General features: G+C 40.7%; 1 protein-coding gene across 3 annotated transcripts; it reads left to right on the plus strand.

Moving 5' to 3' along the window:
• Window positions 1-22,228, plus strand: RAB11FIP1 (RAB11 family interacting protein 1). 3 transcript variants are annotated; one of them, XM_077805901.1, is made up of 6 exons: window positions 1-360; window positions 8,742-9,187; window positions 10,424-11,264; window positions 12,275-14,557; window positions 15,947-16,052; window positions 18,523-22,228. In XM_077805901.1, exons 1-6 carry the CDS (start codon window positions 5-7, stop codon window positions 18,736-18,738), a joined length of 4,248 nt encoding a protein of 1,415 aa, XP_077662027.1. In that variant the 5' UTR covers window positions 1-4; the 3' UTR covers window positions 18,739-22,228. The 3 variants fall into 3 exon arrangements, with proteins under 3 accessions (XP_077662027.1, XP_077662029.1, XP_077662028.1); XM_077805903.1 differs by lacking the exon at window positions 12,275-14,557; XM_077805902.1 differs by lacking the exons at window positions 1-360; window positions 8,742-9,187 and adding an exon at window positions 9,481-9,526.
• Window positions 22,229-26,749: the final 4,521 nt, after the last annotated feature.

Consider the following 26,749-nt stretch of genomic DNA (forward strand, 5'->3'; position numbering starts at 1 on the left):
CGGGATGTCGCTGTCGGGCTCCGCGCCGCGCTGGGCCCCCACCCATGTGCAGGTGACGGTGCTGCGGGCCCGGGGGCTGCGGCCCAAGGCCAAGGGGGCCGGCGGCAGCGACGCCTACGCGCTGATGGCGCTGGGCAAGGAGAAGTTCGCCACCTCGGTGGCGGAGCGCTGCCTGGGCGCGCCCGTGTGGCGGGAGGAGGCCACCTTCGAGCTGCCGCCCCGCCGGCCCGGCCACGGCGGCGAGCCGGCCCTGCAGCTCACCGTGCTCCACCGCGCCCTGCTCGGCCTCGACAAGTTCCTGGGCCGGGCCGAGGTCAGCCTGGCCGAGCTGCAGGAGGAGGGCGGCCGCCGCAGCACCCGGTGAGTCCCGGGGGGGCTTGTTGTTTACCGCCCCCCCCCCCCGCTGCCTAGCTAGGGCGGAACGGGCTGGAAGCTCCACGGCTGAGCCGAGCTCCGGGGGGGGGGAGGGTCCCTGGCGAGGCGAGCTCGCCCAGGCTCGCCCAAGCCACCCACGATGGGATCGCCCCGGCGTTTGAGCCCCAGCGCGGGCCCTCGCCGAGCGGCGGGTTGCTCGGGCTTGTGGTCTGTCCTGTCTCCCGGTTGTCTCCCGGTTGGTCTCTCCTGGGCTCAGGCAGTTTCTCTTGCTTCAGTGGGAGGAAGGGGGGCCTCTGCCATTCAAGCCCGTTCCCTCTTCCCTGGTCTTGGGAAGCCCGCAGTAGATCAGGACCGTTGGATCGCGGGTTGGGTGCATCAGTTTCGTGGTGCAACATGTCGCATGTCAGCACGTTACCACAATAAAGGGAGCGCCCACATGTGTGTGGGATGGAATCAAGCTGGGTTGGCAACCAGGGAGTGCCCTGTGATAACAAGGAGTTCATTTGAGAAGTGGGGAAGCTGTAAATCAGCTGAAGTTTTAATGTGTGTTTCTGTGTAGACAAAGTTACAGCCGTGTTAGTCTGTATTCGCAAAAAGAAAAGGAGGACTTGTGGCACCTTGGAGACTAACCAATTTATTTGAGCATAAGCTTTCGTGAGCTGTAGCAAGTCCTCCTTTTCTTTTTGTGAATACAGACTAACACGGCTGTTACTCTGAAACCTGTGATAACAAGGAGTTCATTTGAGAAGTGGGGAAGCTGTAAATTAGCTGAAGTTTTAATGTATGTTTCTGTGTAGACAAAAACAACGAGGAGTCCTTGTGGCACCTTCGAGACTAACAAATGTATGCCCAAATAAATGTGTTAGTCTCGAAGGTGCCACGAGGACTCCTCGTTGTTTTTGTGTACACGGACTAACACCGCTGCCCCTCTGAAACCTGTGTAGACAAAGCTGCTATTATTTCCATGGCAAACTTAATCTAAATTTTGCAGGTAGGTCCTTAGTTTCTGTGGCAGCTTAATTTAAAGTTTTAATAAAATAAATGAGAGAGAATATACCCAGTACAGCATCAAGGATATTAATTTTGGTAAATGTAATGTAGCCTGCATTGTCCTCACATTTTCAATTTTCAGTAGGAGAAACTTGTATTGGTCATGCATTGCAGAAGTTGTCAAGGTGGGGGGAAGCAAGTGGATTGTCAAGTGGGTGAAAGACAGATGAGGTGGTTGATAACTAGGAGGGAGTGGAAAGCAGTTTCAGATTGCAGGATAAACACTTGAGCAGGTGTTTCTGAGACAAATAATGTTGACAGTTAAATTGGATGTCATCATGAGGCTTCTAAAATAACATGCCATTGTGATGAATAGAACCAATTTATATATCTTAGTTATTTTACTGGAGACTTTGGGACAGTATCACTCTGCTTGTTGTTTTGTGTGTAATGTTTCTTCCATGAGGGTTAGAAAAACTTTTTTTTTTTAAACTTAAAGCTTGTATTTGGGAGCACAATAGGTCAATTCAGGAAATGACAAAAATGTAGGATTGTTTGAAGGAGAATGATTTTTTTTTTTAAATGGCATTCTGGGATTTGCTATTCAGTTTCAAGTACTTTTCATCAGATATTCTCAGTTTACAAATGGGAGGATATTTTTCTGACTCCTAGTCCTGCAGAATCAGACAGGTTCTTTTTTGTGCATTATCACTGGCAAGGAAGATTCTGTGGGTCAAATTATGCTATTAAACACCTTACTGCAAAACAATGTATACATTAGCGTGTTTACAGTTAATTTCCTTTCCTTGCAAGCGGAAACAGCGTCTCTGTGTCCCTTTTATTTTGAGCGCCCAACACAGTTTGGACCCTATGGGTTGGATCATATCCTTTTATAAAAATAACTGCAGGAGGGGAAATGGGAGGATGAACACTGGAGTTTACAACAGGAGTGAAGATTTAAGTTTTTTAATGTTAGTGTGTTTTAGGTGTGTGCTAATTAAATTATATGTATTTGAAAGGTGGAGTTTATGTTCTGATTTTAGTGTCTTTGGTTTTATACACTCTGGATGTCTTTAATATTATACTACTCTTAAGGCATCATTGCTTCAAAGAGATTATTTGCTTTTGATTTTGCAAGCTGTATTAAGAACTATGCACTGACATATTGGAAGTGTTTTTAGTAGGGTCAGGCATATTAAAGGTGAGCTAAAAGGCGTGTTTATTACCATAGTTGTTGTTCTCAACTGAAAACTTATTTACATACGAATAATATTTGCACTACAACAGAAAGATCTAGTCAAATGAGTTTGAGATCTTCACTTGCTGCACTACTGTACCCTTCTGCTACTGGGAAGGAAATGACATTAGTAATAAGCTGACTTCAAGATTAGTTTGACAGTTCTCTTCTCTATATGTTTCATACTATTGAAAATAAAACTTTCCAATGAAAAATATGAACTTGCATATAAACTTCTAGTGCAGGAAAGTACAACTTTATGATAAAAAATACAATCAATGGGAATCTATTTTAGCAGGCTTTGTCTTATTTTTTAACTATACCAGCTATACCTGTTCTTGTTGTTTTCAGCATGAAGGGGTAGTTTTCTCCTCACGCAAAGTATAGTAATTTTAAATATATATTGTTTTATTTGGATTCATAAAAATGTATACAGAAGCTTTGAAAACCCTAACAATACTTAAACTTATAATAACCATAACTGTCAGTCAGCTTTAAAAACAAATGTACAAATTAATTGAATAAGTCATTCAAGATCACAGTTTAATTAAATGTAGTTTGCTTAGGAGGCTAACTTGTTATAGCATAGCCCCCTAGGAAAACTACTTGTTTTGTTTGTCTTGAAGTATGATGCCTGAACTAATGACCATCGGTGTATGGTAATTCAAATAAAGGGATTTTTTTAAAGGATTGTATCTACATTCCTTTGAGGAGGAAATCATTGACAAGGTCATCTAAGTAGATAATCTTTAAGACTTTTTTTTTAATTATAACTGTAGTTGAGTCTTGATAGCACAGTCTTTTCTAAAGCTCCTGTGCAAGTATTTCAGTACAGACAAACTTAAGTTCGCTGGTGCTGTTGTACATATACATGAGTCAGAATAGCATGTTCACAGAAGCTGTGTTGGTTACCTCTGGCAAAGTCTGACTACTTGTGTTACCAAAAAAAAAAAAAAGAAATTAAAAAAAAAATCCTTTTCCTTTGAAAAGATGAAACTGTCTTATTGATTCAGTGTTGGGGTCAGTCTTTTGCTAGTCATATCTGGAGGAGACTAGGATTGCGTTTTATAGGTTAGTCAATGTCCATTTTTTAACCTTTTTTCTATTGTGGAGGCAGTAATGGCTTGGAGTAGGATATGGGTTAGAGGGAAGTTTTCAGTGTTTACTTCTGTTTTGAGATACACTTGGTTTTTGTATATAAATCTTTAAAAAGAAACAGTAACAGTTCACACTGAGAACAGTGAAGTCACCCAAGAATATTTAGCAAGTTTGTAAAGGCCTCTTGTTTAGGTGAAGAATGAAAGTACTGTACAATGCAAGTCAAACACTCTTGTTCTTAATAAATAAATACCCTTGAAGGATATAATCTCCTGGAATAGTAGCTAATTCAGTAAAGTGTTGGTTTCCATTAACTGTGCAATGGAAATTGTATGAAGTTAAAGATTTTTCCTGCTAGCTTTGTACAGCTATCAACATTGCTTTTTCGTATTTGCTGTTTTAATGTAAATGCTCTTGGCTGCTCTGAAATTAGCAAGATTCTGGTTTCTACTGTGAGACTATTCTTAATGGAATAACAGTGTGAGGCTAACATACACTCTAACCATATTATAGACTAATGCTTGTCAATGAGCTATTTTAACTCACTGGGGTAGATCAGCTAGGTAATCTCACGAGGGCAAGTTTGGTCTTTACCTTCACAGAAGTGATAGATTTGGCAGCACTGGCTTCTTGTAAATTGATTATGCCCATGTAAAGCCTCCTCCTAAAGGACTCACAGCCATGAATGCTGGGTTTAATGTGGAGTTAGTTTTCTTCCAGGGACTAATTTTTTTTAAAATGGTTATGGGGTGAAGTCAGGCTTACAGGAGCATTAGCACCAACTTGGCCCATAAGCAAACACTCATTGGTTCTTGACAAAGCTGTGTAGTGCTCTGTTGTGTCGAAGAGCTCTCAAACACAAATGTCTAATGAAAAATGTAACTGTTTTTTTAAAATGCATTGGAAAAGATGGCATATGGCAGATGTTTATAGCCTATCATAGGAAACGTGTCAAGTTTTAAATATTTATTATTTTGGACTTTAAAAGCTCTTCAGCCATCCAGGTTCAGTATGCAGGAAACTTACTCCACTAGTGGTGTACGATTCTTCCAGGTTTGCTTTTATCCAAAGATCTGAAGAAAATTAAGGAAAAACCTAGTAATGCCTCTTGGAAAAGGTAGTTTTGTCAATAACTGTTTTCATATCTTGTTTGGTGCATTGAAACTTCCTTGTCATTGGGCTGTTGGCTATTGGATTTACTTTAAATTTTGTTGAAGAGGCTATAATAAAATAACCCACCATTTTCATTTGAAGTTTTTCTTCTAACCCTCCCACTTAGGCTATGTCTACACTATGGACCTTACAGCAGCACGACTTTACTGCTGCCATGGTGCCACTGTACAGCCTCCTGTGCCGTTGCTCTGTGCTGGCTGGGAGAGAGAGAGCTCTCTGGTTGGCATAATCAAATCACCCCTAATGAGCGGCAGTACCTATGTCGGCAGGAGAGCGTTTCCCACCGACATAGCGCTGTCCACAATGCTGCTTTCGTCAGGGTGGTTTGTTTTGTTTAATGCCCCTAACCAGCAAAAATTCTACTGTAGATGTAGCCTTAGTTACAGTATGCAGAATATATACAAACTTGGCACTGACTGCTGACATGCACATTGTTCGCTAATTAGTCTGTGGGGAAGGTGCCTACAGTTTGTTGCACAATATTGCAGAGATTGTGTACTTAAGTTAATAAAAGTTGCATTCCTTGAATATTTAAAGCTTTTTTGTTTGAAAACATTCAACTGGGACCATTTTATTAAAAGGGCTATGCAAAATTTACAGGATAAGATCACTGATGTACATTTGGAGCCAGAAAATACGTAAGAACATTCCTTGAATTAAACACACTTTTAAGTCACAAGAATGGCCAGTGGCTTTTTACATTTAAATGCAAAATATATTCATTTTTATACTTTATTGTCTAAGGCTTGATGAGTGGAACTTATTCAACTCACATTCTCTGATACTCCAATGAGAACGGTCGACATTTCCAGTGTAGGTTTCATTTTAGGGATTTTGTAATTTGGCTGTTAGTCCTAGGCTGACACTTGGAAGACAATTGCTTTAATAAAATTTGAACTCAAGTTTTATCACCCCTTTCTCTTGAATGCATTTCTTCAGGAGAGCTTTTGATGTTTGTCTGAAAGTGGAAACTCATTTTAGGGTCAACTGTCCGAAATAGTTTTGAAACCAACATTATTTCTGTCCATCCCCAATGTGTAGCCATCCAAAAATGGGCAGTAAGGCATTTTCATGTTTCATGCTTTTCATTCCTCTTGTGATAGAGTACTTCTATTAGTTTGCTCTAATTTAGTAGTTAAGCTGTAAGGGAAAATCCCAGCTCCTTTTCTCTTACAGTTTGTATGGCAACTTCCACCTTCTCTGTGTGTGTGTGTATGTGTGTATATATATATATCTTCTTACTATATGTTCCATTCTATGCATCCGATGAAGTGGGCTGTAGCTCACGAAAGCTTATGCTGTAATAAATTTGTTAGTCTCTAAGGTGCCACAAGTCCTCCTGTTCTTTTTGCGGATACAGACTAACACGGCTGCTACTCTGAAACCTGTCAGTTCTGAGGGGTCAGCAGATATACAGCTCCTAGTGATTGGCAAGAAACTATGCATGGTGCATGATGCCAGTAAATACCTAGTTTCAGAGTTGCAGCCATGTTAGTCTACTCTTTGTGCCAACAAGATTGAAATGTCATCAAGTAGTACACCTTGCCTGGTAATTGAACAAGTTTAATAGTCTAACATAAAGAGCCTGCAGTGTTTAAAACTGTAATTTCAGAAACAGATAAAGGGTTCAAAATATAAGTGCAGAAGTCCTGTCTCTAAAGAATCTTGCTTTTGGTACCTTGATTCTGAATCAGTATTGTATTAACAGACTAAAGTAAATAGAAACATCCAACAATAAGGTGCTTGATTCCGAAGAGGAAATTATAGGCGTTTTCCCTCTGCTGTTCAGGAGCTTCTATATTTGAAAAGTATTGAAATACTTACTGAACAGAGACTTGGAAAGAAAGGTATGGGGGAGTATGGAGAGTGCCATAACTGAACTATTTCAGGTGTAAGTGTGTAACTGAATCTCTACAGTTCGTTCTGTTGCACTGGTGCCTTTTCTGGCATACCTGCTTCTCCTTTTAACCTCTGGAAGTTTCAGGACGCAGAAACGAAGTATAAAGTTTGGGAAACCAAAGTGAAATGTTACTTTACCCTTCCTCATTTAATTAATTTTAGTTAATGACTCTCATCAGTGCTTTAATATTGTCTCCTTGAGAAACTGTTGGCCCTCTGGAATTCCTTTATCCCTTAGTTTTGTTTTGTTTTTCCCCATGGGACCTTGCCTACCAGTTCTGAGTTTAAAGTCTTCTCTTTTGAAGTCCATGGTCCTTATTCTGCTGCTCACTATTTCCTTTCCTTAGAATCATGAAATTGATCATTTCACCCAGATTGCCTTCCACCTGCAGATTCACAACCTATTGGTCATAGTCAAGTCTAGAAAGGCTGCCCCCTGTTTATTTCTTTCACTTTCTGAAACAATAAATTGTCTCCAATATATTCCAAGAACTTATTGGACATTTTGTGTTGTCAGATTACTTTTCCAATACATGTCTGGGTAGCTAAAGTTCCCCCATTACTATTAGGTCTTGTGTTTTGGATATTTGTTTGTTCTAGAAATGCCTCTTCCACCTCTTCTTCCTGATTTGGTGGTCTGCAGTAGAGTTCTACGGTGAGATCATCCCTATTTTTCTCCCTTTTTGTCTTTACCCAGAAACTTTCATCTGGTCTGCCCAGGGTGGATTTGATTTAAATCAAATTGATTTAAATTACTAGTCAGGAAGATTCGATTTAATCATGGATTTCTACATAAATGTGCATTCTTGTTGGTTTTTATAACCTTAATATATATTCTTCACAACTCAGAGATAGATGAAGGTTTCATTTTTAGAAGGTACACACTACACATTTTTAAAGTGATTTATTTTGAAAACTTTTCAGATTAGTTTTACAGGTATATCAGAAAATGAATGATTGATTATTTCATTTACCAAAAGTAACTGAAGCAGATGTTTATGAAGTCACTGGGAGGTGAACTATCTCCAGTTCAACAGGTTAATCATTAATATTTGGAGGATTTTCCTGCCATGCTGTATTAGGAGGAGAACATTACCAGACAGACATTTAAATTGTTTTATTTAACTATTTCTCGCCTTTATATATAATTTATTTAAAAACATTTTTGCTGTTAACAAGCATGTTATCTCCGGAGACACGAATCCGTAGTTTGAGAACTGCAAAACTAAGCAACTCTGATGGCATCTTCTACTGAGTCCCATTGGGTAGTTAAAAAGATTAGCCTAAATCTGTTCAGAAGCGCCTGGAACCACGTAAGATTGGGTCCCTAATCCATGAACTATTGGAACTCATTTACAAAATTTTTCTTAAACATTACATGAATATAATGTCTCATACTATAGAATTAGAATTTATAATCCCTATTCCATGATGAGAGATCTTTGAGCTATAAAGTATTATAATTAAAACTTTCTTTAGATAGGTTTTTCCTCAAAAAGCATTTTATCCAAAAAATCCAATTTAAATAAAAAAATCTAATTTTTTTTAAAAACAAAATAATTGATTTTTATCCACCCTGGGTCTGCCTCACCACCGTCTGGATCTTGGAACAAGTGTATATATTCTTGATGTGAAATGCAGCACCTCCTCCCCTTTTACCCTGCCAGTCCTTCCTGAAGAAGCTGTGCCGCTCCCGCTATACCTATATTCCTGTCATGGGCCTTATCCCACCAAGTCTCTGATGCCAGTTAAATCATGGTACATGAAAAAAGTTATTTTAGCAGGGATGCCAAGGAAATGACCTCACCTCTGCCCACAGTAAGCTCTCTGATCCTTGTCTAAACATGAAGTAGTTTTCCCAGCTAGGGAGTCTGTTTTCTCCTTTTTCCCTCTGCCATATTTCTCTGTGGCTTGCATTAACCAGAGTTTGTTTTCAAAGCTTCTGTAACATTTTGACTTTCTTTTGCAGGTGGTATACACTTCACTCCAAACCAGGCAAGAAGGAAAAAGAGAGAGGAGAGATTGAGGTGGATATTCAATTCATGAGGAGCAACATGACAGCCAGCATGTTTGATTTATCCATGAAAGACAAGTCCCGGTCTCCATTTGGCAAGCTGAAAGGCAAACTCAAAGGAAAGCGGGCCAATGGACTGCCTGACACAGCATCAGCCATCATTCCCAGCATAACTCACTCACCAGCTGATAGTGAAGAGGAGTCCTCTGAGAAAGAAAAGAAAAAATCCAAGATCAAAACCCTGTTTTCTAAACCTGGTTTGCAGAAAACCTCCCTCTCCCAGTCCATGTCAGTTTTACCTGCTTTTCAGCCAGTGACGGAGAAAGTTAGGCTTAAACCTGGTGACTTTCAGTCAAATTGGGGGGAAGATGATGATAAGTCCTTTCCTCCAAATTCAGAAAGTGAGTATTTCCTCTCACAATATTATACTTTATTACTATCTTAAATCTTTGCTCAAAAGAGAGCTTGATTTTGATACAGTAGATCAATTTATTGACAGAATATTAGCAAAGATTCCACCCATTATTCTTATGAAAAAGAAAATGACAAAGTATTTGAAGATGTTGGCTAAAATAAGCATTAAAGCACTGTTGGTAGTACATTTGTAGGTGGGTGATCAGATGCAATTTTCTTTTATTGTATGCATTTTGTTAAAACAGTAGAGCTGACCGGGAATTTTCCGATGAAATGCTCTGCCTGATTCGGAGTGGGGTCTTGAACCTGGGTGTCTGACATCCTAGGTGAGTGCCATAGCTACCAGGCTTTTGGCTAGTCTGCTGGTATGGGTGCACGTCTCTTTGCACTCCAAAAAAAAAAAAAAAAAAATGTTGTTTGTTCTGAATGCAGAATGAAACCAAATATCAAATCCTTAATTTTTTGTGAAATGGAGTTCTTGTTTTCTGGCCAACGCCACAAAACAGGACTATTGTAGCTGTATGTTCACAGATCCATTGAAAAAAATTTAAGAAGAATTTGTCTGAGACCATTCTTTGTATTGCTGGAGCCATTTTGGATGAAATAGAATACTTCTTCCTTGTGATCTGCCACTTACTGTGTGACTGTCATAGAAAATTGCCTCCTGCGTACATGCCATGCCATGCCATCCCCCCCACCCCAAAAAAAACAAACCTCAAAAACATAAACAACCCAAACACCTGTACAGCAGAGGTTTCCAAACTGTGAGGCCCGAGGCCCGGGACTTTTGATGGGGTGCAGCAGGGCCTGGGGTGGCGGGAAGAAAGTGGCAGCAGCCCCTCCCTGTCCCCAGCTATGCTCTGGTCCTTCCCGCAGCTGTGTTCCTGGCCCCACGCCTGGCCCTGCCCACACTCTCAGCCCTGTGGGGCCTTCCCCCTCCCACACAGCTGCAGTCCCAGCCTCGGTTCCCGTTCCCTTGTCCGCATCCCCTGGCTTTGGGGGGGACATGGCACAGACTGGGTAGGGTGGGCCCAACCCACAAAAGTTTGGGGACCACTGCTCTACAGGGTGATATTCCTGCTTTAGATAAATTTTCTGTATCTCTAAACATAATTTTTCCATTGTCATGAGTAATCATTGAGTCTTTCAGCACTTTAGACTGTAATATTGACTGTCACCAGGAAATATGTTTTTCATAGCTTTAATGTCTCATTTTTTTTCAGAGGCCTTTGGAAACAAAGCTGAAGATAACTCACTACATGTTCCTGTACTCATGGCTCATAAGAGAACAGCAAGTGCAGACAATAAGCAACTAAACGAGATAACCTCCAGCAACACCAAGAAAGACGGGCTCTCCTTATTCAGTGGCCTTAAATCCAAAAATGATCCCACACCCCGATCCAATGTGTGTATCAATGGTAATCATGTTTATCAGAAGGAAAGTGAAACAAAAAAGGAAACCATGCCAAAGGACAACACTCCTTCCTCTTCCCCTCAGACATTCAGGAAAAACCAGCCCTCTGAATCAGAAGAAAACTTGTCTTCCAAATCCAGTAAGGAACATGAAAAGACAGGAAGAGTGTCTCCTAGCAGAGGTTTATCTGGGTCTCCCTCACTGGAGTCCTTTAAGTCTATGACCCTACCATCATACAAACTGCTTAGCGGTGGAGATTTACTGGGAAATAGTGCTTCACTGAGTTTAGAAACTGCAAAAGAAGAAACTAAAGAGGACAAAAAACAAGAGAACAAGAAGTCTTTATTGTCTCTAGTCACAGGAAGAAAGGAAGTAGTGAAAAACAATGATGTAGAAAACATGTCTGACATGACTTTGAAGGAGAGAGAAGCCAAACTTCTTGAAGAAAAGAAGAATGAAAAAGACGTAAAACCTGTTGAAATCCCTAAGGACTACAATCAAGAAAGTACTCCGAAAAACAGCAACACAGCAGATGTCCCCAGAAACAAGAAATCACATAACCCCTTTGATGAATCGCTTATGGATGAACAGAAACCAGAAAAGTCTGCAGCCTCTGCAAGGACAATCCAAACCAAAGCTGTCAAACCCAGGTTAGTCTTGTTTTATTTCAGTTTCAGATTCTGATATAAAGCACTGCAGACATATGGCCAGACTGGCCCACTTCCTGCCACAAGGTAACATTTCTGTAACTGTTGCCCTTTACAGCATCTCTTGTGAGGGACTCATTTGTGTTTCACCACTAGATGAAAGTTTAACCAGTTACACACTTATTAAGATTATTGGTATAAATATTAACTTTTACTTCCATTCTTAACCAATTTAACTTCATATATGTGTTGATGCACTAACATAATGGTTTTTCGTGCCTGTATCTTTTCAGATAGTATGAAGTAATTTATTCCGTGTTGTTCTATTAATCCATAACAAAAACTAACAATATTCTCCTGCCTTACTGTCTACGTTTGGAGGTGTGTAGAAGGGCTGAAATATCACCTTTAATCAAGCCTATTGCTCTCCACTATAATTCTTGCTGTGGCTTGAAGAATGGCAAATCTCGGAACACATCTGCTTTTGGCATCATTCAGTTTCATGAAGTAGATTCTGGGGTTGTATGTGAGACTTTTTTCAGAAATTCTGCTCTGTGACTTACATATATGAAAGAAGTGTGGCCTTACTAACAAATGTCCTGAGCTGTCTGTCTTTAACGCTAGATCTTCAATTACATTTATGTTTAAACGCCTTGTGTGTAAATGAAACTTCTTAAGCTATTATGCTATTAGTACTTATGTCTTGGATACAAAAGAAATTATGTACAATTGCTTTAAAAGTAGACATCACCCTAGTAAACTTTGATTTGCATGTAGCAAACTTTACAACATAAGTTTTTTGCATCACAAGTATTGATATTGCATAGAAAATATTTAAACATAAAATGTTTCAAGCTTGTTTTATTGGTCCATTAAACTCTTAAGTCCTTGCAGTTCCTTATACATCATTAGTATGTTGCAAATTTTGTGAAATCTACCTTTAGAACTTGTCTTTGTCTCTCTCTCACATGTTGCATCTGCAACTGACACGCAAGTTTTTGTCCCTTTTACAGACTGGGAGTGTCTTCAGAGGATGAAACCGAAGCCACGCTTCCTACTTCTGTGCCTGATTCCTTTCCTGTTTTCCTTTCTGCACATCATTCTAGTAATGACAATAACCCTTTCACTTCTAAAGTGGGACAAAAATTTAAAGCACGAAACTCTGGTAGCCCTCTTCCTCCATCTCTCATTTCTGGACAATGTTCTAATGACAATAATCCTTTCATTTCTGACTGGGGACAGGAATCCAAAGCACAAGACTCTGAAAGCTTCATTAGTCCTCTCTTGTATTTCCCCCATCCTCCTGCAACTCTGGGGCATATTTCTTCTCATCTCCTTTCTACTCCTCATTCTATTGACAATAACCCTTTTGTGTCTAAACTGGGACAGGAATCAAAAGTGCAAGACCTCAAAAGCTTTACTAATCCTCCCTCTTTCTCCCTTCCTTCTGCTGTTTCTAGCAAAAGCAGTTGTTCCTTTGTAATAAACTTCGCTGATTCGGAGCATCCTGCTTTTGTTTCTCCAGAGGAGTCTCAAAATGAAAGTTTGACTAATGATACAAATACTGTATCAAATTCTCTGGGGTCACTGTCTGAGTCTCCTCCTCTACCTGTGTATGAAAGAGTTGGGCAGACGCCAAAGAAACAATGTGATGCCAAAGAGGTACAGATAGTATCACCGCATAACAAAAATAACAGAGGCTTTAAGAAATCGGTGACCTTTCATCTTGATGAGTTGGAAAATACTGATTCCAGCAGAAATCATGCTGAGGCTTTAGACAAAGAGCCACGTGAGAGATGGCATCCTGATCAACGTGAAGAAATGTTCACCACTGATCCAACTGTAATAGAAAAGAGACAAGGGTTTGCCTCTGTGCTGGGTATGGAGTGCTACCCTTCATCTAAACTCTGTGATGAAAGTAGGAATTCTGTTCAGAACAATGAGAGCACTGTTCAGGGTGATGTTGAAACTAGCAGTACAAGTGCTGAAACCTGGATGAAAGATAGCAAAGAACTAACTTCACTCTCCAAGTCTAATCATAGCCTTTCACCTGGGAATGCTGTGGTACAGCCATCTTCTGCTGAAAGCAAATTAAACGAGGAGCAAGAACTATGTAGTGGAAAGAAAATTAAGCATTCACTCAAAATGGAAGAATTTGGGCTCACATTAGAGTCCAAGGTAACTCATGCCATCAAAAGTGACTCTTCAGTTCAAGTAGAGCTGCCAAAACCCACCCCAGGAGTTCACACATTGCTCCCTAAGGACCTTAACAAGTCAGAGGATGTTACTGAACTCAGTCCTCTATTTGCAAAGCCAAAGCCTATCCGAAGAAATGCTGTAAAACTAAATAAGCGTGCACCTGTTTCTCTGACTGGTAGACTGAAAGATGAAGAGCTGCTTACTTCATCTGACAGCACAATGTCTGAGTCTGAATTTGTGTTTCATAGAGAGAATCCCATGAACCCACATGAAAACCCAGCATGTGACAGCTTATTAAAAACAGCCACTCTGTCAACTACACATCATCTTGATAGAGATGATAGCAATAATGGACACCTAAAACACAAAATTTATGGTCATGATGATTCATTATTTGACTCTGGAACAGACCTTAAGTCTGCCATTCCAATTACTGGAGATCAGAGTCAAACAAATGTTGGCCTTCCAGTTATTCCAGAAGTAGGATCAGATGATGAGCTTCTAGAGAACTATCAAAAGAACAATGAAATGACTGCAATTTATAGAAGTTTTCCAAATACTGAAAATCAGTGTGTAGATTCATTGTCTGTCACTGAGGAAGAAAAGCTCAGTTCAGATATGAGCTCTACTGATAGAGCAAGTATATTGCTTCAGAAGGGAGAAGGTGGCCCTTCTAAATCATCCAAACTAAATTCAGTAGTAGACATTCATAGTGCAAGCAGCAAGACTAGTGAGTCAGGTTTAGATATGCTGTCTTATCCCAGTGAGCATGGATGTGTTGTTGAGGAACAGGAACCAAAAGAATCTAGCAGTATTAAGGAAAGTAGGAAGAGTGATTTTTTTGAGCCCTCTGAAAAGTCTGTTTCTTTTACCTCCCTCTCCAGTTCTTCCCAACTCTCCCCTTCCTCTAGTTCCCTCCAATCTGGCACTTGCAACAGTAGTAGAGCAGAATCAGTGAAAAAGCCACCAGCAGAGAGCTTCAATCATAAAGTCGAAAATGCTGGCAAGAAGAAGGTGCTTCAGGCATGGGTTTCACCCTCTGAGACACTTCCCAATCAAACACAGCAGAGTGGTGGAAGTGTGTCTGTTAAGCACAGGTGAGAATATGGGGAAATACATAGAAAATGTCTGTGTTGTACAAGACATCATTTTTTCTGCTGCAGAAATATCACAATAGTTTTTTCATTTTGATGGGACTTCATACAATCTTAACTTGGTCTGACTTTTGGACCCTGTCCGAGTCCTATACCATACCAGTGTCAGACCACCAAAACTTTTATTAGCAAAAAATCAGTGATTGCACCAAATAGAACTGTGCACCCAAAAACTTAGAGTGAGCGGTGGCAGTGCTTTGTGCAGATCTAACAGTCACAAGACTTCTGTCATTTATGGCAAGTTGTTTATATTAGGGAACTCATTGGTCAGATATGGATTTATGCTTTTTGAACAATGCTACTTTAATACTACAAATATTCTGGTGTCAACAGCTGGATTTGGTAAACTGCATTGTGATCTCTAGCTTTTCAGAAATGAGGAAATACAATCAAAGGCAGTACTGAGAACTGTGTTGTTCCCTTAACTAGTAGAGTAAAGATTTCTAATTATTAAAATGTACTACAGACAAACTTACTTCATGTGACTAATAGGCCTGACTCCCAGATGATCAACATGCTTTTGGACGTCCAGAGCTGTTCACAGCTCCAACTGACTGGCGCCCCATTGTAGTCTGAGGTGCAAATTGGAGCTGTCTTTTCCTCTGAAACTCGGCTGGCCTCAGAACTGCTTTATCTGTCTCACGTATTGTAGAGCTCCACAGTAGGAACTGCAGGGAATTACTGTTCAGAAATTGATTGAAACGCAGTTGGGTAATTTACTTCCACTTTTTAAAATTGCCATTATAAATGGGTCTAGAGAACACAAGATTATGTCTAGGCATCTAGTGTGCCTTATGCCAGAATTAGTCCATTTAGAGAAGACGGAATAAATCTGCTGCCCAAGAGGATATTTGATATGTAGACTTCTAATGAAGATAATGTGGGAAAATTATGTAGAATCTAACTCTTATAGTAATTTGTGTATAGTTTAAAAACAAAAACAAACCCACAACCAAACAAAAACTAACCACTGATGAATATAGTGTAAGCACCTCATGTAACCAACTTCTGTTATGTGATGATTCCAGTTACCATGATACTGTTTCTTTTTTTGTTTGTTTTTTGAATGCAATAAAAATAAGTCATCAGAACAGTGTGTGTGTGTGCACGCGTACGTACATATGTACGTACACACACCCAATGGAAGACTATAACTGGAGGTAGAACTCGGTCCTGGAACTGAATTTCTCGTACCTTGAGGTGTATAAGGAAATTCATTAAATTCCCTCATATTCAGTCTTACTGGATTTAGAAACCTGTTGAATGCTTTGCTTGTGATAGGATATGTAGATGTTAAGGAACTGCCTAAACAAGGTGCGGCTTTTGTTTTAGACCTCATCCTGTGAAGCCAATGAACACCACAGCAAATAAGTCGCAGACTAAAAATTTGACCACAACCACAAAAATGGATGAAAACTGGACTGAGAGCAATAGAAAGGTATGAAAGAAATTGAAACTTGGGTTGAAGCTTCATAATGGTTACTGTAAACTTCAAAGCTTCCAGGGCACTCAGTGTGAACTTGCCTACTCAGGGTAACTTACATTTTTTGGCTCTGACACTCAAGTGATATCTGTCAAAGGATTTCCTTATTTTCTCTATTTCCCAGCACTGGGAGGAAGAAATTGAATTCACTTTTTGTTCTTATTCAGTGCAAAAAGAGGCTCCTGATGGGGTCTCCTAAGGAACTGTGGCTGTACTACTAGAGGAAACCCAGAAGTGCTCTTTGGTTCCCCACTAGATGGGTAGGTTGATGGGGAGGCTTGGTTGTGAGCCAGGAAGATGACTAGTAGGAGTGCCTGGGTGGAGGGTGACAAGTAAATATGTTACTTTATAGGCAATCCTTGCTGTCTCCAATGTGTGGGGTGTGGCCACTGTAGCCTGGAGTCTGCTTACACCGTACTTACTCGAGGTGGTTGTGGGCAGGTAGTCGCTATCTGCTGCACTGGTGATCTTCCTTTCAGCAGAGACTAGTGGGACCCATCACCTTGTAACTTGCTGCATCGGCAGCTTCCATGATTAAGAACTTCCTCCACAGTCTGAAAGCCCAAATGCCCATTTGTTAACGCAGGAGAATGTTGCCTCAAAAAAGTAGGTCATATTTCTAGACGTGCATGGCTAAAAGCTTTCACCTTCTTTCTCTTCCCCTCAAATCTCTGAGAAGTATTGTCTGAGTGTTTGCATAAGTTCTGATCCCTGAGGCACCATTAGATAAGAGGTCTGTAAAATGAGAGCAAACCACGTTCTGAGAAAATTCAGAATTCCAGGCACACACTGGCTTGTAATGTAGGATTCCTCATCTTAAGGAGTGTGCATGCCTGCGTGCCCTACCCCAAATGGCAGTGAATCTCAGAGCCTGGTTCAGCTGACCTGGACTTATGCCGCAGTGCTGAAAATAGGCATGTAGCCATTACTGCTCTGGCTCTGAGACTTCTAAGTAAATGGCCACAAAAGAAAAATGTGACTGAAAAGTTGAATTTTTTCACTTAAACTCAGGTGTGCTGTCCTTCAGAGTCTACAGAAGCCTGTTTTCTTAAACATCTGTTGTTTCCAGACCACACCTTAGCTGTACAAATACAAAACTATTCCCTGTCGTGCCACTGAGATACAGCTATGAATAAGTCTGCTGTACAATGAGTATTTTGTACTAAAGTAATATTTGTGCTAATACTACGTTTATTTTTGCTGCAATAAAAAGGCAGCATAACCGGTTACTTAGCCACGGTTACTAGAAATCATCCCTACCCAGCGCTTAAACCAGCAAACATCATTTTAATGTTAAGAATAACTCTCCAGCAATGTATTGCTTATTTGTCAAAATAGAAAATGATGGTAACTGTCTTTTTAAAATTTCAGTCTCAAGGTCGTCAAGTACATTCACTGCTGTTTAACCTGAGCTTGAATCTCACTTTATTCAATATATTGTAACTTGTGGTTCTGTAGATCTTTCAGTGCTAGTATTACATGAGGAATTTTTTATGCAAGTCTTTAGGCCATTGATGTCCTGGGGTCATAACTCATCTGTCCTTTGTTACGGACTCAAATTTATCCTTAAATCCCATGCAAACCTGGCATTCACATATAACTGTAAATTGCTGACAAATATAGAGGCATAAACTTGAGGCTATGGAAAACTGTACCAAATTTTGTCTCCATTGTGAGTCTTACTTCCCCTTAGAATAGATGCCCTGGGCTTCCTAAATCCTACAGTATCAAATATTTTTGTGCCATAAAAGTGCAGTACTTAAATATTTTTCCTGTTACTTTCCTTTCCACATAATCTATTGTTATAAAGCTCCACCTTTCCACATTTTGGAAGTGCATGAATATCTGCCAATAATGATAACTTTGCTGTCATTTCTAGCTGCCATTGCTAAGTGCCCTAACAGATGTCTCTCTTGCAATAGCAGTTGCATTTGTATCACTTTACCATACTGGTTTGGTCTTGCAGCTTTTCCCTGTCATTGCTGATGTTGCAAGCCTGGCAGGTTTTGTCCCTGGGGAACTTGCTTTTCCTGTTCACTGAAGTAGTAATGACTAATAAATCCTGTCAAGTATCAGAGGGGTAGCTGTGTTAGTCTGGATCTGTAAAAGCAGCAAAGAGTCCTGTGGCACCTTATAGACTAACAGACATATTGGAGCATAAAAAGCTTATGCTCCAATACGTCTGTTAGTCTATAAGGTGCCACAGGACTCTTTGCCGCTAATAAATCCTGAAATGCCAGTTGTGTGAAACTTTTAACAAGATGTAAAGTACAGTAATTTCTTTGAAGAGCAATACTGTTTTGGTAACAAATATCCCTAGAATTCTTCAGCCTTCCCTGAATACAAAGATCATTAGGCAGTCTTCTCAGATTACTGTAAAACACTTATTTCTGCACTGACCCTGTCTGTCCTCTCTCTCCAAAAGAAATATGATCCTTCGGACCCTGCCTATGCTTATGCTCAGTTAACACATGATGAGCTGATCCAGCTGGTGTTGAGACAGAAGGATACCATTACAAAGAGAGATCTCCAGGTGCGGGAGCTAGAAAACTACATTGATAACTTGCTTGTCAGAGTCATGGAAGAAACTCCCAACATTCTTCGGGCTCCATCTCCAAAAAATATGGCTGGAAGGATGTAAAACCTCTGCCAGTAAATCTGAATAAAGGATTGGACTCCCATCTTGTTACTCAAACTTCACAGGTAGATAATGTGAAGTTGCTGATGTTCTGGTATCTGCTGCCTACAAAAAAAAAAAAAAAAGTGTCACCTTTCTGTGTCTCTCCAAGTTGATTCCACTTATCTGGAGACTAGTTAATAATTATACCAGGTCTAGAATACATAAGCCAAAAATACAGTAGTCAGAAGTCTTCCACCTTTCTTTCTGGTACACTGTAAATATTTTACCGCCACCTGGGAGGCATTGTTAAAGAATGTAATCAGAGGCCTGAGATTCATGTGGCTGTGAATGTTTTTGAAGCCATTTTTCTCAGTGAGGCACTGGTGGTTGTTGGCTTCTGAGCTTCTTTATTTTATTAGTATTGGGAGTTTAGATTAACGGTTGGTGTTTTAAAAACTGAACCATTATTTCTCAGACTCAGAACAACAGTTGTTCGTAATTCTGAGACTTAAGTTGTAGTGCAATATAAGCCATCACATACACTAATTCAAGGATTTGATTGCTTTGTTCAAATAATTATATTACAGAAGTTGAAATGCACTCCAGAAAGAGGTTTGGTAACCATAAGTTGCCTTATTGTAAAAAATGTAATGCCCTTTAAACGTGCTATAAAATTGGAGGGTCTTTAAATCTACATGAAAATGTGATTGTACTAATGAAGTGTCTACATCTCATTTTGGGAAGGGAAGCGCAAAGCCTGTATAAACCTAGTGTTGAAAAATTTCAAAGCAGTGCTCTGAGCAGGCTCTTATGGCTGCTTTAATATAGCAAAAATCAAACAAAGATACAATTGCCATTCGACTACAAGATTAAAGAACAGTTACGAATTTTAGATGATACAGTGATCTGAATTGGGAGCTGTTTTGTTTCATAGCCATCATATTCCTGATTTGAAGGTTCTTGTTCAAACTAGGGGGCACACAACTCCCATACGGTTTACTTGGTATCCTGTATAAACATGTATGCACCCGTTTCCTTTGTGGTGTACATGCTTAGTTTGTTTATATTGCTATGCACAGCAAGTCGTGAAGATTTTTCTATTGTGCCACTGAAGATCATAGCTTTTTAAACATGCTGTATTTGGGAAACTAGGACTTACAGTATGGAACAGCTGTCCCAGTTGATTCATATGGAACATCTAAACTGTATATATCTATATGTGGATAAAGTAAAAGGCACATGTGACCTGGTTCTCTTAGTAAAGGAGCATTCAAATGGTGGCTTTTAAAAATGTCTGGTTTCCAGTAATAAGATTTGTGGTTGAGAATGTTGGAACAGGTTTTATTTTAAATGTAGTCAGAAGACATCGTGCTGCTATTTTGCAAGATAAATCAGATATCTCTGTCTGAATCTTTTGCCTTTGTCTGCTGTAGCTGTGCAGTTTGCCATGGGACAGGCATTTCCCATTTATATCTGATAGCAAACAGCAAGACACTCGCAAACAATCATTTTAGGAGGCTTACTTTAAATCATTCTTTTAGGATAGTGTTGATAGGAATTGTCAGTAAAACTCAGCACTTTGATGGAAAGTTGTGATTGGATTCAGCATTACTTTACATCCACATTTAATGTTGGGGCTGATGTGTGGCAAGCTCTCAATTTTAACAGCTCTGTGCTCACAGCTCTCAAATTGACTTCTTGAAGGCACAGTGAGGTTCAGTGATACATTATTATAGTACTTTGGATAATCTGTTTTTAACATCTAGCATGTATTGTGAAGCAAAAAAATAAAAATAAAACAAACTCTACCCTTTATGAAGGTGAAAGGGTCCATTAACTCTTCCCTAAAGTTCTGAGTGATAATTTCACCTATAGTTTAGGAGGGCACAGTTTCTCACAGTATTCTTTTCATTAAAGCACTTTAATGAGAGGTGAGACAAGTTGAATTTCCTCTTAGCCTTTTAATAGTCTATTGCCTTATATTTAATATTTTCATAAAACACTGGAGACCACTGCAAACTTCTCAGATATTGTTTTTTCTGTAGCGAAGCATAATTTAATCTATTTACATAGAAGAAATCAATGTTTACTGGAATTGTATATAAATATATATGCTGTTAAGTGCATTTGTTACTTTGTGATTGGTTATGTGATTACAAAAGTGTAGACAAAACTTCACTGCCCTATCATACAACTTTCCTTCAACGAAAGCCATAAACGAAATAATTCATAATACTATGAATGAAAGGTTTAAGGTGTAATGTTCCTTTCTAGGACCACAGGTACATAGTAGCAATGAGTGGTTGAGCAGATGACTTCAGTTAAGGGGTAAGTTTCAATGTCCCAGATCCCATGAATGGAGTGGCTTATACTGAATTTTTTAGCAGGATCTCTAGATCTTGTTTTTATATATATAATTTTTTTTTAATTTGCATGGAACTAGCTATCTTCCACTGAAAATGACTGACTGCTGCTTGTGCCTTGAAATAGTGAGGAAGATGAAACGTTAATTTCGGTTGCCTCTATCCTCCTTGATGTTTCTATGGAGAGGAATTGTTGCCTGCGCCTCCCTAAAAATTTTTTTGCCTTCAGGACTTGATTCCATAGCTTATCAACAGCTTTCTGGTTGTATGAGAACTGTGGAGATCTCTATTCTTTAGTGCCTTTGAGCAGTAGCTAAACAGTCTGAATTCGAAACTGGTGGTGTTATAATGGTTGGACTTGCTTTTATATTCAGAACTAATCTAAATGAATCCAATGATATGAAGTGATTTTTACTAGCCTCATTTTAAATGGCTGCCTGTCTGCTCTGGAGTTAATGTACTACATCACCACGAGCAGCTGAAGCCATTGTTTGTAATGCTGCACCTGCTGCTTGAGGGATAAATACTTTACAAAAATGTTTTCATCCTTAACAAAAGGTATTCTTATCTTGGGAAAACTTAAACCCTATGGTTTAAATATTTGCTGATAACATTCCACTTAAGGTTATGACATTCTACTTCCAAGATGGGACTATAGAATTTTGATAGGGTTTTTTTTCTTTTTGGTCATCTTTTATACCAGTTAAACTTGGAGTCTGTCTGTTGGACAAAAGTTTAGCTGGCTGTTCTTACACAATGAGGCTTGATCTCTTGGTTGCACCTGGTAAGTCTCATTTATTGGTGAGATTTGGGCACTGCCAGGAGAGAGCGGTCCTTTACAGGCCACACTTCTACTTCATTAGCTGTGAAAATGTTGCACAATCTTATTGCACCTCAAATTTTTTTATTGGCAATGCTGTTTTTGAAGTGTTTTGACATAGAAGGACTGGAATTTTTAAGAAAGGTACTTATGAGATTAAAGCTTGTTTGTCAAGCCCCTGTACAGTTGCTTAATGAATGTTTATTATTAAAGGATCCAAATGTATTTTTATGTTTATATTTTCTGCTGTTTGGGTACTTTTTTTCTTTTTGGTTTTTAAAAATGACTTTCACTCTTATGGAACACTAAAATAAAACTTTTCAATTCAGTGCTTGTTTGAACACACTTGTTTTTCACTAGACTCTGGAAGTGCTAGAAAATGTACGAGACCGAATGGAGAGAACTCCATGTAATGGACAAATCGCTAATTTATTTACATAGAAGAAATATATATAATCTGGGGAACTTTCTGCAGTGGCCCTGTAGAGAAAATTGCATTAGCTTTCTCAGCAGTTCCTAAAGCTCATATGGCAAAATCATTTTATGCCTTATGTGATTGCAGTGGGCCAGTCTCCTGCAGTTAAAGCTCAATGGCTGAAGTGAGAGAAACTGGGAATATAGATAACTTAATGTCAAAGTATAAAGCAAACAGGTGAAACTGGCTTACAGTTAAAGAAATATGTTTGTGTGTTACAAAAAGAAAAAGGTGTTGAAGATTTAATGTGGCATCTGAAGGCAATTCTGATTCATGGGCCTATGGCCCTCAAGCTTTGGCTGCCAGATCATATTTTCCTCAAGTTCATGCAGTGATTCTTTGCTCAGCAAAATACCAGCATTTGATAGTTGTCCGCAGAGGATTTTTGATGTTCACTTGAGGGGGGACATGAGGGTGGTCTCTCTTTTCCAGGTCATGCAGCAGTACTGTGATAAGTTCTCAAAATTGAGATTTTTTTTTTTTTAAACTGGTGAAGGGAGCTGGTCTGAGGTTCCTCAAGACTGGAATCCACTGCTGAACAAGTGCAACACGGCCAGCGGCAGCGCAGACTTCCTGTGCTCTGTTCTCCTGGCACTGGGCCCCAATTCTCTTCTATAGACCTGAGAAGGGAGTTACATCTTCAAGGCATATTCAGTGATTGGCTGAGTCTGTCAACTAAGGGTCTAGTTATGATTTTATGATGCGGACCTCTTCATGGGGAATTGCACAGGTTGCTAATTTTACAGAAGCTGAGAGTAACCGCTTTAGGTCACAGCAACCTGGGCTAGATATAGACAAGTAAACTACAACTGTAGCCATTATGCTACCCTCTGACACCCGCTACAATGAAACTTGATGATGATCTTCCTTCTGTTTATTATTTGTATACCTGCTCCTCTCTGGGGGGAGGACTTAAAAAAATGCAGTGGGTTGTGGCTCATGGGTCCCTATGATCTAGTAAATCCAGCTTTCTGATTGGCAGAAAGTAAGTAGAAAAGAGAGACTTTGGGCTTGTCTACACTGGCACTTTACAGTGCTGCAACTTTCTTTCTCAGGGGTGTGAAACACCCCCCCCCCCCCCCCCCCCGGGCATGGCAAGTTTCAGTGCTGTAAAGTTCCAGTGTAGGCAGTGCACCAGTGCCAGGAGCCATTCCCCTTGTGGAGGTGGGGCTTTTCTTAGCGTGCTGGGAGAGCGCTCTCCCAGTGCTATGCTGTGACCCCACAGCCACGTTAAAGCACTTTAATGTTGCTAGCGAAGACTAGCCCTTTGTCACACAAACATTGCTGCTGCCTGTCCCGCTCCTACTTTGGGATTTGCTAGAGGGGTGGGAGCTGTCTCTAGCTGCATTGAATCCATTGTGTAAACGCCCTGTGGGATGGGAAGTCAGATCAACAAGTTCAGCAGCACGTGAAGACTGAGCTTATTTACATGATAGAGAAATGTATGAAAGTTATTGCCCAAAGCATTCCATTAGAACTAGGGTAGTAAGGATGTCAGTCCTTCAGGAGCACTTCAACTGCATGAATGTTTAAATCCCCTTCATTCTTTGTTCAGTATATCTGGGCAGCAAGGACAAGTTGGGAGAATAATCAGTTTTCCTTTGTCTGTGTCAGACCACTTTGGCCTAAAATGTGTTTGCCTTGTCAGCAGAACTTGCATGCCACCTTAATGCTTTTCTCTGCCTTCACTCTGAGGCATTGTTTCCTTCAAGGGATGGATCAAACTAGCTATTAAGGTCCTTCTGCTTTCAGTCTGAATGGTTCCCTCCTCTTCCAGGGCCATCAGCAGTAATGCTCTGGGGAAACTTACAAGCCAGCATTGAATAGAAATTACCTGGTACTTTCAAGCACTTCATCCTTGTGTATAGCTCTAATTATTGTAGAGACTTGGAAGAAAGCTAATCAGATGCCTATCATCTTGCTGCAGGTGTTTCCACCTGGCCTTCACTGGAGAAGGTAAATCATAGCTGATTGGCTACATCCTGGGAAGCAGGGCTTCTGTTTTTAGTTTTATGTGAATTGTCTTACTCTGTCAGAACACTGGCTCATCTACTTTGATATCTTCTGGTCAATGCTTGAAGCCTCACAAAAACCTCTGTTGCCATTGAGCTTGGCTAACTGGGAAACTGCTGTGGCCTGGTAAGCAACTTTCCACCTCTCCCGAGCTCCACTTCCATGCAAGCACCAGGCTGGCTTATCCTCTGAAACATGAGGACTGGTTACCCATAGCTGTATCAGTGCTCATAATTGCTCTTATTAGAGTCCTCTGACATTGCTCATGGAAAGCCAGAGTTCCAGTGGTGGCTGGTTGGTTTCCTAAGGGTTTTCTTGCCTGTTAATTTTTCTGCCATTATTTGTTTAGCAATATCTTTAGGAAGGCTTTCTTCGTTGGTACGTTATTCAGGCTATATCTACACTACCCAGCTTTTAGCGAGCAACATGGCTGTGTTGCTACAGCCGTGCTGCTAAAAATCATGCAGTATAGCTGCTGTTTGTCGGCTCTCCTGCCGAAAAAACTTTCACCCCCAACGAGGGGTATTTGCGTTGTCGTTAGGAAAGTGCTGCTGACAACACGCTGTTCATACTGGTGCTTTTTGTGACAAAACTTGCTTTTTGTCTTTTGAGGGGGGAGGACACCTTTGAAAGACAAAACTTTTGTCGTTCAATTGCCAGTGTAGACATAGCCTCAGTCTAGTCTCATGCATGAGATTCAGATGCCAAATGACTTGCACACTTTGAGCTGAATGCTATTGTCATGGCACATCATTGACAATGTCCTTTTACAAGTATCACCTCTTTGTATTATTAAACATCAAGCCTGTCTGATTTCTCACTCGCTTTGGGGCTCCTCGAAATTGCCAAATCTTCAGTGCTATATGGGCCTGTTACACTTCTCCTCCAAGTTGATTGGGACTAAGTTTGTTTTTCTGCAATCTTTCTTGTAGGGGCCAGAATGGCTACTGTGTTTCATAGTGCCCTTCAGTCCGCCCTGAATAAATGTATTAAGTCCCAGTATAGGATCTTCAGGGCCTTCTGAATAAAAAGAGGCAAGTGCTATCAACTGCCTTAGACTAACACTTGACTCTCAATCTCTGGAAGACTTTCAGCTGATATGAAATAGTTCATATCTTTCTGTTTGCAGCAGGTCCCTGTTAGTGATAACGAATGCTTAGCCATTAACCATTAATCCTCTCTTCCATCCAGTGAGGCAAATGCGTGTAATCCATATTTTGAGGCAGAGTCAAAGTGACATGCCCAGAGCTACACAGTCAATTTAGCCAGAATGCAGGAATTCAGTAGCTTCTAATCCATGTCCTTGGATGACTAAACAGTGTGTGCTGGATAACATATGGACTGTATGTGTACATTGTGTTCTTGTGCTGCTTCTACTAGTGCATGCTCAGACTGTGTGCTGGCATTTTTAATTACACTTTTAACTTTATAAGGGTTGGTTTTCATCCCTCCCTGGGAGAGGCAGTGTGTGATCCACTATAGAACACTTTACTAAGTGTTACTAAAGCTAGCTTGAAATTGGTTCACAAGGTCAGTTGTGAGCTACAGTTAGAGCAGTGGTTCTCAAACCCTCCCCCCATAAATTAAAAACACTTTTTATATATATTTAACACCCTTATAAATGCTGGCGGCAAAGCGGGGTGTGGGGTGGAGGCTGACAGCTCGTGACCCCCAGTTTGAGACCCCCTGGTTTAGAGCAATGGTCTGGTCATGGCTGTGGGGTTCTCTTCTTGTGACTTCAGTCACGTCACTTCACCTGCGTGTGCCATGTTTACTGTTCCTCTGCTAAAAGGACTATGGACCCAGGGCCAGGAGTTGAGTTGCTACCTTGCGTGTCTTAGCTGCAAATGCAAGGCGAGGCTGCCACCTGCTGGTCCACACCCCAGGTAGCAGACAGTCCCCTAGTTCCGTCTACTTTGCTTCCTGTCCCGCACGGTCATACCGATGCGCCCCTTCAGAGTCCTCTCCGATAGCGCCAAGGGGGTGGGGGGAGATGGCTCAAGGCTTAACGGGTTAGTTGCATAGTGTCGATTTTCTGCGGTAAGTCCTGTGCAAGGCTTGGGGACGGAAGGCGGCGGGGGCCTATTGCAATGGGAGCCCCAGCCTGGGGCAGCCTTCCTGCAAGCGATCTGTCACGGGTCGAGGTGGGAAGATGTACAGGCGCCCTGGCCTCTGGGTGCCCCGGGCCGGCTCCTTGCCCACCCCTTTGTCCCAGCGCCGCACCCACACCACGGCACCGCTGCCTCCCCTTCGGCCCCCGCCCAGGGGCAGGGCGGAACGTGCCGGCGGGGGTGCTGCCCCTACTCGGACGCAGCAGGTCGACGGACCGGATGTGACGGAGGCGACAGGGCTCTCTCCGCG

Source organism: Eretmochelys imbricata, chromosome 26, assembly GCF_965152235.1.
Source record: "Eretmochelys imbricata isolate rEreImb1 chromosome 26, rEreImb1.hap1, whole genome shotgun sequence".
Lineage (NCBI taxonomy): Eukaryota > Metazoa > Chordata > Testudines > Cheloniidae > Eretmochelys > Eretmochelys imbricata.

Coding starts and splice junctions, on each gene's coding strand:
- RAB11FIP1 (XM_077805901.1), top strand. CDS start 5: ATGTCGCTGTCGGGCTCCGCGCCGCGCTGGGCCCCCACCCATGTGCAG. Junction 11,265..12,274: donor ACCAAAGCTGTCAAACCCAG/GTTAGTCTTGTT, acceptor TCCCTTTTACAG/ACTGGGAGTGTCTTCAGAGG. Junction 16,053..18,522: donor GGACTGAGAGCAATAGAAAG/GTATGAAAGAAA, acceptor TCTCTCCAAAAG/AAATATGATCCTTCGGACCC.